This window comes from Leiobunum rupestre, chromosome 11 (assembly GCF_980474605.1).
Source record: "Leiobunum rupestre chromosome 11, qqLeiRupe1.1.hap1, whole genome shotgun sequence".
In the NCBI taxonomy this organism is placed as follows: Eukaryota; Metazoa; Arthropoda; class Arachnida; order Opiliones; family Sclerosomatidae; genus Leiobunum; species Leiobunum rupestre.
Window position 1 is genome coordinate 28,003,244 of NC_143394.1, and position 13,931 is coordinate 28,017,174.

The 13,931-nt window shown below is 36.8% G+C and overlaps 1 protein-coding gene across 1 annotated transcript in view; it reads left to right on the top strand.

Annotated features, from left to right (window-relative positions):
- LOC149922133 (protein Wnt-2b-like) overlaps positions 1 to 13,931 on the top strand; it is a 54,240-nt gene that overhangs the window by 32,766 nt on the left and 7,543 nt on the right. The window contains exons 3-4 of the mRNA XM_090162934.1: positions 5,236 to 5,300; positions 6,559 to 6,762. Of these exons, the coding sequence (XP_090019060.1) occupies positions 5,236 to 5,300; positions 6,559 to 6,762 (269 nt within the window). The remainder of the gene's footprint in view (positions 1 to 5,235; positions 5,301 to 6,558; positions 6,763 to 13,931) is intronic.

Here is a 13,931-nt window from a genome sequence, read left to right on the forward strand (position 1 = left end):
AATTGAAAAGATCAAGTACGAGTTCATTTGATCGAATTAAAATGATCAACCGTGGTGTTATTTGATCGAATTGAAACAATCATCCGTAATGTTATTTGATCGAATTGAAACAATCAACCGTGATGTTATTTGATCGAATTGAAACAATCAACCGTGATGTTATTTGATCGAATTGAAACAATCATCCGTAATGTTATTTGATCGAATTGAAACAATCAACCGTGATGTTATTTGATTGAATTGAAACAATCAACCGTGATGTTATTTGATCGAATTGAAAAGATCAAGTACGAGTTCATTTGATCGAATTAAAATGATCAACCATGGTGTTATTTGATCGAATTGAAACAATCAACCGTGATGTCATTTGATCGAATTAAAACGATCACCCGTAATGTTATTTGATTGAATTGAAACAATCAACCATGATGTTATTTGATCGAATTGAAAAGATCAAGTACGAGTTCATTTGATCGAATTAAAATGATCAACCGTGGTGTTATTTGATCGAATTGAAACAATCAACCGTGATGTTATTTGATCGAATTGAAACAATCAACCGTGATGTTATTTGATCGAATTGAAACAATCATCCGTAATGTTATTTGATCGAATTGAAACAATCAACCGTGATGTTATTTGATTGAATTGAAACAATCAACCGTGATGTTATTTGATCGAATTGAAAAGATCAAGTACGAGTTCATTTGATCGAATTAAAATGATCAACCGTGATGTTATTTGATCGAATTGAAACAATCAACCGTGATGTTATTTGATCGAATTGAAACGATCAACCGTGATGTTATTTGATCGAATAGAATCAATCAACCGTGATGTTATCGAATTGAAACGGTCAAGTACGAGTTCATTTGATCGAAAAACAAGCGATCAACAAAAGTTCCTTTGATCGAAAAGCAAATCATCAAGCACGGGTTCATTTGAGTGAAAATACCGATTTCAAATTAATTAGGCTGTTAATTAAAGGTTCCCAATGACAATTAAATTTTTGCTTTCATGAATTTTTCATTCAATGTAAATGATTTTTCAATAATTTCCTAACATTGGAGTCATATTCCAGGAGCACTAGAAAAAAATGTGCTTTTCAAGTGATATTTCTTCCTTCATGAAAAAATATTAAAATATAAGGAAATTTTATTTCATTATTATTCCTAAAACAATTACTTTGTATTAAAAACTTTTAATGATTACGTAAAACAAAAGTCTTCATTATTCTTATTTAGTTTTAGATTAGTTTTACTTTTTCAATCTGACTAAGCTCTAGATTAGGTTAAGTGGGAAGTACAGTTAACTATGGAATGCTTTGGTGGAAGTGAGATAAAAGAAAATTGAAATATTTTTAATAAATTAAATTTAATTAAATTTAATTTATTTATAAATACCATTCGTACATTTCATACAGTTCATAACGATAGATTTAGCTTTACAAGATTATATATACGTAGTTTAACCATAAGTAAGATAATAACAATTAGTATTGCAATTAGCCAAAACTATCACCGAACTGATTTTCAGAGTTATTGCGCAATCACGGTTTAGTTCAGCGCAGGAACTAAATTGGCCCAGGGCGAAATATAATATTACCAAAAGTGACATAATTACCAAAAGTGTGTCAATCGGACCTATTTCATAATTAATGTTACGAGCGAAATAGAAGTTGGGGGGAGAAGGGAAAATATGCCTTGGGGAGGTGAGGAAGTTAAAACCAACAAATAACGCCTCGTTGTGAGGAACGGAGGAACTAAGTAGCACTGGTCAAAGTTAGTGTGTTTTTTTTTTATTTTTCGTCGTTCTGTGGAGATGCTATCGCCATCTACCTACGATATAATACCATAGACTAAAAAAGATCCAGAAAGACGACAATAAATAGTCTTTTATGTGGTCGATCTCGAGTCGAGCATTCATTAAATCTTTGGAATACGAAAGTACAGGGATTGTCACACTTTTGGTAATTATGTCACTTTTGCTACTACCAAGGACGATAACACGCCATTCAGTTCGAATGAATGTCACTGTCGAAAAAGGTTCCGTGAGGAAATTAGCATTAAAGCAAGTGTCGGCTCGATGTGAAGTACCTATATTTTCAAAAGATGTCGAAATCAAAACAAGATGCTTAAGCTACATTTTGACCAAAACGTCGACACAAAAAAGTACCCCTCGCATTAATTGGCTCGTTTCTAAATTTGACAATAACTTAAATTATAGTAATATTTTTATAATATATTTTATATGGGATATATAATTTAGGTTAAAGTCCTCTAAGTAGATTATAAGTTGGCTAATTATAATAATTATAATTGGTTCTCTGACGACGTTATTGTTTCGCTGTTTTGAATTTTAGCTTCCTTTGCCATTAATAGATGGCACCACGCTCTCCAGTAAAGCCGTTTTTTTCCGAAGAATCGGATAGATTCATAGCCATCTCTAAAAACAACGGCCTTATCACACTGTAGGTGGCAATGATAGAGCCGACAGTTGCTTTAATACAATAGGAAGTGTTATACTTATTCTCCAGGTTGGTTGGAGCCGGCTGCTAACTCCGCCGTTTTTGTTCGCGAAAAGGTACCACGAACTCCAGATTGTTATGGAGGATGCCTACTAACCCCTACTAAATTCGTGATAGGGTCAGAAATAATTATGGTTTAGTAGTCAAATACCACTTCAATAATTGCTTGGACACTTTATGAGCGTCCCTGGTCAATTTGACTACTTTATTAATTAAGAAGTTTTTATAAAAATTGAGGTGGGACCTAATAGAAGAAGTTTATAATATATTTCTTTATAAATTACGCTTTTTTGTCAAATGAAATGAAGGGAAAATTCGTTTCTGAATTACTAACTTACACGATGACTGGGTTAGAGATGAAATTTTGCTACACATTTGACGATTTTTTTTAATTCTTCACTCTAAATTCGAATTTTTTTAATATTTTTCCTCTTTATAAGCAGTTAAATTAAACGCAGAAATAAAATTATGTTAAGAATTGGTGATAATGATAATTCCACTTAATTGAAGGGCCAAGGGTTAGTAGCTCAAGCCTGGTTCGAGATTTTAGTGGCAGCTAATGGTTTATGGAAATTGGCGTATTACTCATTGAACTCAACTTCAGTGTCTGATTACCTGCTCAGTGATTTGCCTAGAAGTAGTAATACAGAGAGCCAGGACATACTTGTAGAAAGGTGATATTTTAAAGCGCGTGCTGCTTAATGTTTCAATTTCACACGCGCCTCCGCGTGACTATTTAATTAAGTTACCCGCGCATGCATGTAGTTAGAGTAATAAATAAAGCGTCTATTGGAGAAATAGAACCAGAGTTACGTGTAATTGAATGAATTTCGGCCGCCATTTCCCACGAAGGCGGAAATTTTAAAAATGGAAGAACGCGGGAGAGCACAGTGGCGGCGCTAAGGGTGGGCTGAAGTGGGCCTTAGCCCCCCTACATTTCTGAGAGGGGCCACATATTTATATTAAAAGGGCCACATATTTATAATTTAGAGGCTACATATTTGAATTTATGAATTTTCTTTATCTCTAGAAATTTGTTTTATTGCCAAGAAACGTTTTTCTGGAAACCAAATCTTTCAAAATCAATTCGTTTACTCAAGAAGACCATAAACAAGGGAGTCCAGTAAACGCGACGAGAAAGTCACACAATTCTTAGGGACCACAAAATAATTAGCCCACCTGTGAAAAAACCTTAGCGCCGCTACTGGGAGAGCGCCCTCAAAATCATTAGGGTTCGCAATTTTCAACCGCGTGTTAATTTGTTCTGGATTTCTTAAAATTTGCGAGCTAAAATTCCCGGCTTTAATATTAGGAGACGAAGAACGAAAACAAATTAATTTTTGAACATCCCAAATGGTTCCTCTATAGCCACTCTGTCAGTGGTGCCAAATTATTTCAATCTCACGGCGCGTTAGTGAAATTATTCGCGCTATTTCGCGACTTTCCCTTCGAACAAGGAGCCTCTTCTTGTATTACAGGGACAGTCACCCCACTCACGCGACAGCCCAAAGATTCAATCTCAATCCCGACTAGAACGTTCCACCCAGGAGCAGCAAACCCAGCACCCACACAAGGAGAACGCATTTTCTCGCGTACATTTTTCATTGGTTAGACGCTTTAGCTGCTGCTAAAATTTGGAAATTGTCTTCCCCCTTTCCGTAAAATGTGCATCTTTAAGGCTCGTCCAATGAAATTTGTACGCAACACTGCGTTAGCGTGTTTAAAGGCTAGCCACGTTCTCCTCGCGTTTGTTGCTCCTAGGTTGCACGATCATTTTTACCGGAGGATGATTAAAACGATAATCAGCGTTACAGTTATTAATCAACTCTTTTAAAGATTCGCGCGAAATTCCCTTAAGATGGCGAATATAGCAAAAAGGCAGGGCACCGTGGCGAAATGTGCCAAACACGAAAAGATCGATTTGACAGTGAAGGTCATGGTCTTCACCCGCAATAACCCGTTCAATATAGATTTAAAGTCGTAAGAATAGAATGTCGTGAGGAACCCGATCCCACCCCAGGCTATTAAGGAGTGAGGAGGGGAAGGCCAATTTTAGGCGGATTTCCATTTAAAGACTAATCCAAAATAACCTCGATACTCGAAGAACCCGTTAAAGGTCTATTTTATACCTCCTCCCTCTTTAAGTACCGGGTTCTCTTGGAGGAAACTACCTCTTCTCACGCCACGAAGTCTAGCGAGACTCGAGAGGTAGAAGAGCCTCAATTTCGAAACCATTTACGGGCTATTTTGGATAAAACCTATTATTGAATAAGATGGTCAAAGCACTACTACGTGGCCTGATGGTCCGCAACAATTTCACGTTGATTGTTTTCCTAATAGTTTAATTATTTTGTTATTATCAAAAATGTATTTATTTATACTCAGGGAGAATGAATATGTCGAGATTATTTTTAGCGTTTCTCCAATTCCACCCGTTGGGCCCCCCGGTATGCTCCTCCGCTTTAATAAAATCAAATAATACCGCAATCTCATTGGTTCTTAAAAATTACGTTTTTCGACGCGATTAACGCTGCAGTGAGGACGCAAAAAATAAGACTGCCTCCTTTTCCCCTCCCCCCCTTAGCGCGACGGGGTTAGGGGCTCAACGTGTCCGTTGATAGTCTCGACATATTCATTCTCCCTGAGTATAAATAAATACATTCTTGTTATTATATAGGTCTATTTATTTGTGTCGTTCTCTTCCGCAGGTAGTCGAGAGAAAGCCTACGTCCACGCCATCTCGGCGGCCGGTGTCGCCTACGCCATTACCAGGGTAAGCATTTATTCTCAGCAGAGTTGCCAGGTACAAGCGACGTCCTTTCCAGCCCAAAATAGAAACAGAAGTAGTATCCAAAAGGCTGCCCGCGGTTTAAAATTGGATTTTTAAAAGTAGTCTAATTTATCGCCCATTTCTGTAAAAATATTATCCCATTTTTAAGATAGAGCTTTGTTTTATATTACGTTTGGTTTGAAGGGTCGGACATTTGACTAAATCCCGTAGAAAATTGGGTCAAAATTCCACAAATCTAAAGTCTTAGAATTACCCTCCCATAGACTTTATAATGAAAATCCTTTACGGATTTAAAATCCATACTTACCTAAAAAAAACAAATTTCCCATTCTATTTCCGTTCAAATATCCATCAAATTGCTAACCATTTACATTAATAATTAACCTAAATTTCTGAATATTAAAATTACATTTTTCAAACACTAAAAATAGTCTATCTGTGAGCAAAAGTCGATTAAGTCTAAAATCCCATATTTTGGGAAAAAACAGGTTTTTGTTTTAAATCTGCAATTATGACGAAAATGTATTAATTTATTTATTAAATATTTCAAAAGTCCCGAATCTTGATTGACTCTTGCTTTTAGGTAGCGACGTTTTAAGCATGAATAAAACTGCAATATTGTCAGTATTATTAAAGCAACTGTCGGCTCTAACATTGCCACCTGTATTATGAAAAGGCCCCTGTTATTAGAGATGGCCATGAATCTATCCGATTCTTCGAAAAAAACGACTTTAGTGGAGAGCGTGGTGCCATCTATTAGCATTTGGAAAAGGAAGCTTAAATTCAAAATAGTCAAATGATAAAGTCGTCAGAGAACCTTGTAGAGTAGTATATTTAGACAACTTATACTTTATTTAGTGGGCTTTAACCTAAACTATATATCCCATGTAAAAAATACTGTTTAAAATTACTGTAATTTATGTTATTGACCTATTTACAAACGCTCCAATCAACGCGAGGGATACCTATAAGTACCCGCCTTTTGGGTCAAAATGTAGCTTAACTAACTTGTTTTGATTACGACGATAGCGGCATCTGTTGAAAAAAAAGAGCTACGTGACGTCGAGCCGACACTTGCTTTAAACATTTGACTTTCCCCGCAAAGTACTTTTGAAACAAGCCCAATCGGGTGGCAAAAACGACCAACTGGCAACTCTGATTATCAGGTTTAGTTAAGCATATCTGTTTTCTGGCGAATAATTGGAACGGTTTCCCGCGATATGTCGCGTGATATTCTCAGGCGTGCAGCCGAGGCGAGTTGTCCGAGTGCGGTTGCGACGACCGCGTCCGCAAGAGGGACACGAAGGGCCGCTGGGAGTGGGGCGGCTGTTCCGACGACATCCGCTTTGGCTCCAAATTCAGCAAAGACTTCGTCGACTCCGGAGAGGACGGCAGCGACGCCAAGGGACTCATGAATGTACATAATAACGAAGCCGGACGCAGGGTAAGAACATTTCAGACGCGTTTCGCCTCTCGTCATAGTGGTGCCCTTACCGTTATTTTCACCGTCCCAACATATACTTTTATAAGGGTTTGCTAATTGAAATAATTATCTGGAGTTAATTAATTTTGCCGTCGTTTGCGGACGTATCTTAAGACTGACATACAAATTAAGTGACAGTTACAAAACTACATTTCCTCAAGTATTATCAGAAGTAAATAATTAGTGAACTATACGTCCTCAGGTATTATCAGAAGTAAATAATTGAGGAAACATACTTTCTCAAGTATTATCAGAAGTAAATAATTGAGGAAACATACTTTCTCAAGTATTATCAGAAGTAAATAATTGAGGAAACATACTTTCTCAAGTATTATCAGAAGTAAATAATTGAGGAACCATACTTCCTCAAGTATTATCAGAAGTAAATAATTGAGGAACCATACTTCCTCAAGTATTATCAGAAGTAAATAATTGAGGAACCATACTTCCTCAAGTATTATCAGAAGTAAATAATTGAGGAACCATACTTCCTCAAGTATTATCAGAAGTAAATAATTGAGGAACCATACTTCCTCAAGTATTATCAGAAGTAAATAATTGAGGAAACATACTTTCTCAAGTATTATCAGAAGTAAATAATAGACGGTAAAATAAATGGGGGTAGAATTTAAAACCGTCATTGCCACTTAAAAACTGGACACTAGCCAGGGAGGGAACACCGGATTGGTTGGTATTGGAGCATGCGCAGAGACCAATTTTTAACTGTAGCCGAGTAACAAATATCTAAATCATGATTCTTCGTAGAGCACGTGGTGCCATCTAAGTAAACTGACCATTATATTTTGGGAATAAAAGCTAGACAAAATGGTTGTTTAACTGTAAATTTACCTATAACTTGAATTCTTTAAATTAAAATACAAATTATTAATTGAGATCAATCGTAATAGACGTGAAAAACGATTGAATTGACTTCAGTGACAATTGAAGTCGCGAAGTGGAGAGGCTGGCAGCCATGCTGTCACGAAACGTTTCCCCTTTTTTCCTACCCCCAAATTCAAAAACCCTTCAGAGGCTGGGAAGCCGTTGGAATTTATTTTACCGTCTATTGAGGAACCATTCCTTCTTAAGTTTTATCAGAAGTTAATAATTGAGAAACCATACTTCCTCAAGTATTATCAGAAGTAAATAATTAGTGAACTATACGTCCTCAGGTATTATCAGAAGTAAATAATTGAGGAACCATACTTTATCAAGTTTTATCAGAAGTTAATAATTGAGGAACCATTCCTTCTCAAGTATTATCAGAAGTTAATAATTGAATAACCATTTATAAAAGTGTCGCTTTCAGTAAGATACAGTGATGTCAGAACTATATTGAAACAAGCAAGCAACGTTACTTTATAGAAAGACCCATTCCCACATTGGCTGAGTAACGTGAAAATAAAAACGAGAAAAATACGATACGCCTTTTACGTTTGTCTTTACTTCTGGTAACATTAACCGTAACTATGGGTGAAATTTGTCATTCATGGAACCACCTTTTACAAATTCCGATCGAGAGAAAACGCGATTAATAACGCTCTGGCGGTAAATTAAAAAGATGTTTCTAAGGCGTTTTCCTCTCGTCGCCCGAATTTTCGGACAATTAAGTAAAGGAACCATCAGGAGCGACTCAATCGCACCTTCGCACCACCACTAACTAGAAGGGGCTCTTTTATCCGTGCCGCCGACGATGAGGGGTTCGGACTACTTCCCCCTCCGACGCGCAGATTTACGAGTGGCCGCCACAGCGCGCCTCCGAAGAAAGGTACGACTCGGAGCCCTTTTAACGACGGCTCGCTTCACCGCAGATCTTCTTAATTAAGTCTATGGGCTCTCTCAAACACTTTTACAATGTTCGTTCCTCTCCGGCTCGTCTAAAAAGGCGCCCCATAAAAACGCCGCTCCTCCTTTGGAAATCTCTCGCGCTCAGAAACCCTAAAGACAATAAAGGCCCCCATCGCCTCACCCCCTTGATGTTTCAGAGGACATGGTCGCCATGGCGATTGCCAATAGAATCACAATTGCGACTACTTTTAAATGGGTTACGGGCGAGATGTTCAACACTTGCAAGTTTTGCGTATGGGATTTTGAATGTCAAAGTGATTTCAGAAATAAGAAAATTATTTCGATATTTCAGAGCACGATTAATTTCTAGTTTTTTAGGTTGATTTCGATATTTTGGAAGTGATTTTCGCCCGGATTTCGATATTTTCGAGTTGATTGCAATATTTCTATTAATCATTTTTCATTTGCCATTGGTTCATAAAAATAACGCTTACTTCGATGAATAACGATGGAATATATAATTCAGAGAACCTCATTATTATAAACACAAGCTTCGTTTTTCGAAAGTATTTATTTTAAAACTTGAAACTAACAACGTAACCAGGTAGCATATTACCTGCCAACAAAGAGAGATACACTACTAGCTTGTTCGCATTTTTGTTTCGTCTATGAAGAAAAAACTAAGCTACTACTAAAGTAACCACGCAGGCCTAAATCATCTAGCAACTTGTAAAACCTTGTTAATGGTGGCCAGATTATAATGCGTTGAAGGCGAACTCGCTTTCGTCGTAGAATCCTTAATCTAGGACCAGCTTAGGATCCGTTTAGGACCAGTCTGGCATCCGTGTAGGACCAGTCTTGAATCTGGTTAGAACTATTATAGGACTAATAATAATTTCGTTGTAGAGATGATAAAATAAACTGCAATTCATTTAATATTTAATACTTAAGGTAATTTTCAATTTCTAGGGATAGAATTGTAATTTCCTTAAAGGGGAACGGCCAAGCTTTTCCAAATATTTCCTTATTTCCGTATCAAAAGATTAAAAAGATGTTCAATATACTAACACGTACCTTTTTTTGTCTTGAAAAAATAGCTTTTGGCCCAAAAAGTTGAAACGAAAAATAACGCCAGGTGTTTGGGTTTGAATTTTCCCCGCCACCTTAGGGGCTGCTGCCAGCGCCCCTAACCCCGTATGAGCGATTTGCGAATAATCCTAACTTTTAAAATCGCGCAATTTAGGCTTAAGTCTCTTATAACTGGAACGCGCCGCGCGTGCGAAACAAATTTTTTGCGTCTTTAGCAGCACGCGCTTTTACGTTGTTTTTCCGTCTCACCGACTTCTCACCAGGTGTCGCGGCGGACGCGCGCTTTTCGATTTCCCGAAATTTCTTTATTTTATTAAAAATTAACAACTCAATATTTTTTGATGCGGTTTTCGCCATAAATTGTAGTTTTTAATGGGCTATAGGGCTATCTAACTGGTTAAAGCTTGACCGTTCCCCTTTAAGATATGATTCTTAACAAAAGCCTCGTGTAAATCTTAGCGGCGCTACGGTAAATTTGAATCGAGGTGGAAGGTATCCTTAGCTAACGCCAACCGCGACTCCGACCAGTCGGGAGGGGATATTTTCCTGGTAGAAATGGATATGGGGGTTGAAGGAGAGATGTTGTTTGGTTCCCGATACGTGGCTCCCTATAAAAGCGCTCCTTTAGTGCTCCCTTTGGCTCCGGATGTTTTTATAGTGTCCTTTCTCCCGAGTTGTTATATTGACGCGTCATAAAGAGCTGGCGATTCCATTCACTGGCCCATTGGATGGCCAACTTTGTAGAGGGCAGGACAGGCCGCCGCGTCGTAAAATTTACCGCCTCGAATTATTATATGACCCGGCGGGGTTCAAACAAAACGGAGCGAACTAGGAGCGCCACCTTTTATATCCGATTTCTCTCTCGGCGAGTTCCGGATGAGTACACTCGGAGCCCAAAGTTTCCTCAAACTTCGTCAGCGGTAATATTCGGCATACCCCTCTCCTCTTTTTTTATACACTCTATTTAATACGTTAGCGATATTTGTTCACTTATGGGAAAAAAACTCCTAATCGGATATACGTTCTTTGATATATTTTGTGACGGTGTCGTAATTTTTCGACCGTTATCCAAACTTTTTACGATTTTCTCAGGTAAATTATTTTTTATATCTTCTAAAAGGATCTAAAAATGACCATAATGTCTATTTTTTGGACCGTCAAAAACTGCTTTAACTTGCTCTAAATATAAATTAACTATTTACGGTTTTATTTAAATTTCGATGATCAGTTAAAATCCAATTTAAATAAAAATAGAGTGATTTGATTTTTATTTAAAAAATTAAAAACTAATTTAATTAATTAAATCGATTCATGGTTTTACCAGTCTATGGAGGCTAATGTTGGCGCTGTAGTTAGAGGTCGGCGTTCGATTAACTTTTATCCGCGGATAAAATAAGTTCGGCGATATTTAAATAATATTTATTTAAATAACCAATATTTGAATAATAATTGTAAAATGTTTAAATAATCGAAAGTGGATAAGCCTATTATTTAAACAAAACAAACAATTATTTAAATAAATACCATTTTAATTCAAATAAATGCTTGGTTGCGTAAAAAAACATAATTAAATAAGTTAAAATGATATTCTTTTTACCAACTTTTGTTAAATAAATCGGAAATTTTTTGGATAATGAATAAACAATTCCGAGCACTAGCTGTAGTCAAAGACACTTTGATTAATAGTTTTTAATTTTTTTAAATAAAAATCAAATCATTATCTTTTTATTTAAATTGGATTTGATTTATTTAGAATTTATCAATATTTTTTAAAACAATTATTGTATTTTAATCACTCCAATTAGTGGATATATTGCTTTCGATGAAAGTTCAAAATTATTTTGGATTTCGTGGGTATAAAATCAAACGAATAACAAGTTGGCAAGCCAAAATATACCTCTCCTCGGAAGAATTGTCCCTAGTGGTATTAATTTATCGAGATAACCCTTAAAGATATATCTCCGCAATTTAGAGTTATTTGTTAAAAATATTAACCCATTTCTATCCCGCCCGGTATAAAATTTTAATTATAATTAAAATAATTGAGACGAAACGACCAATTTTAATTTATTCAGAATATCATAAGTTAAGTAGTTACAACAGTAAGTTAGACGTACTATAACAATGCACAATTGAATTAAACCCTTTTACAGAACAAGTTTATCAGTTAAATATAATACGAAGCAAATTTTAATGAAAGAAATATCTACAGAGGCTTTTTGGAATTACTCTCTTACGAAATACTTGCCGCATCTTTAACGCTCATTTTATTTCAACACTCGCCCTTGACGAAGATACCGTAGATATCTGGTAGTGGACGACTCGTTCACTTCCTGTTGACGTTGTGACGCATACCACATGAAAAAGACCAATGCCGTCCAATTTCCAATATCATATAATGACTCGCACACCCAAGAAATCATTGACTGCGTTAGAAATCGTAGATATCCAAATATCCACACCAAATGTATTTACAAGAAGCAAAAACCTTACCATCAACAAAGCACAGAGAGCCACTTGACGAACCGCCAGCTCTTAAAGCAATTTACGTTAAATTATCTCCTTTGAATTAACAGAACTATATATAGGTCGTTAAAAAAGTGGACCACCCACAGGGTCTACCCTTTAACCCTCTAATCTCGGCTGACTGCGCTAAAACAAGATTTAACCTTTAAAAAATACCAGATTAGACCTTCATAAATTCATTAATAAAAAAGACTTTATTACCTATTATGCTTACGATGCCTGTCTTAATTTCAGTGAATCTAAGGAGCTATCGGTGGTTCTGTGGTAGAGCGCTCGACTGCCAAGCCGAATGGTCTGGGTTCGAAACCTGGGTGGCGCATTTATTTTTAATCAATAGAGAAACGCTAAAGTAGAATTTCTTCGATGCAATAATTTCAATTTCAATTCTATTTCAATTAAACCAAAATTTCGTACTCTATTAAATACGCTTCCGATAAAGCTGAAGGTCTAATTTTCAATAAGGCGTAACAAGTGTCGGTGGTTCTGTGGTAGAACGTCCGCCTGTCAATCAGGAGGTCTCGGGTTCAAATCCCGCCCGATGCGATCGCAAATTGATACTAAGACGAATACCGTGTACAACTGGTGGAAACCCTGCCATTGGACGTTGAGAGGTAGCATTACACTCAGCACTCGGTCCGTCCCAAAGTCATTAAGAAGAAGTTGGAGAGAAAACGCCCATATAAACACAACAGACTCAACATGCACATCCATCAGAACACAAACACAACAAATTCAACACTCACAACCTACGCATAAACATTACAAAAACCGTAATACACCAAACCGTCACGACGGTGAGCGAAAAAACACCATCCAAACCAAACCGCAAATGCATCCGTTAACGCTCACCGTCACACGGTGGTTTTGCCAACCCTTTGAGAAACTGCGTACGCAGTGATTACACTTTGCACCGAAAATGCGAACGCGTTCGCAGTCCTGACAGACAGACACACCCACAGACCCACCCACAGACCCACCCACAGACAGACACGGTCGTTGTATAACCCCTCCTAGGGGACTTTGTCCCCTCGGAGAGGTAAAAATAGATATTATAACCTAAATTTTATTTTTATTGCACAATTAAAGTTTTCTATATTACTTCCATCGGTTGGATATATTTACTCTTATTTAAATTCAATTAATATAATTACAAATTTAGTCTGCTCAGATTTGTTTAGTACCGGGTTTTTTAACGAAACAATATTTTTCAATTTTTTCATTCCTTCATTGAAATTCATTAAGTTATTTAAATAAATGACTAAACGCTGTTTTTAACCTATTATAAATCTAACCAGAAACTACACTTTGATAATAACCGAGCTCTTAAATAATCAACTTTGAAAGACTATAATATTTTGGTGGAACATTCGCTTTGGGCGGTAATTACGAATTGGTTACGGATAAAACAACAACTTTAGTTTGACCTTCAAAAGCGGTTCTGTGTTTGGGACGTTTAACTAAATAAATGTGGCAGATTTAGTAGCGCATTATATCAAGAGCCCGGCGCAAAAAAGGTTAATAGAAATATATGATAATGGCGAGTAAAGCGGCGCGGAGAAATGAAACGAACTGGAATGTGGCGGGGAAAGGCACTAAAAAGGTCTTATCTTTTGGGGAGGAAATGGAAAAATAATCACTATTAAGCAAAACGAAGGAGAGGAGTTCGCGCTCATTGTCTAAGCGGGAGGGCGGTGGGAATCATTTGAGAAATCCCGCACCTGCGTAAT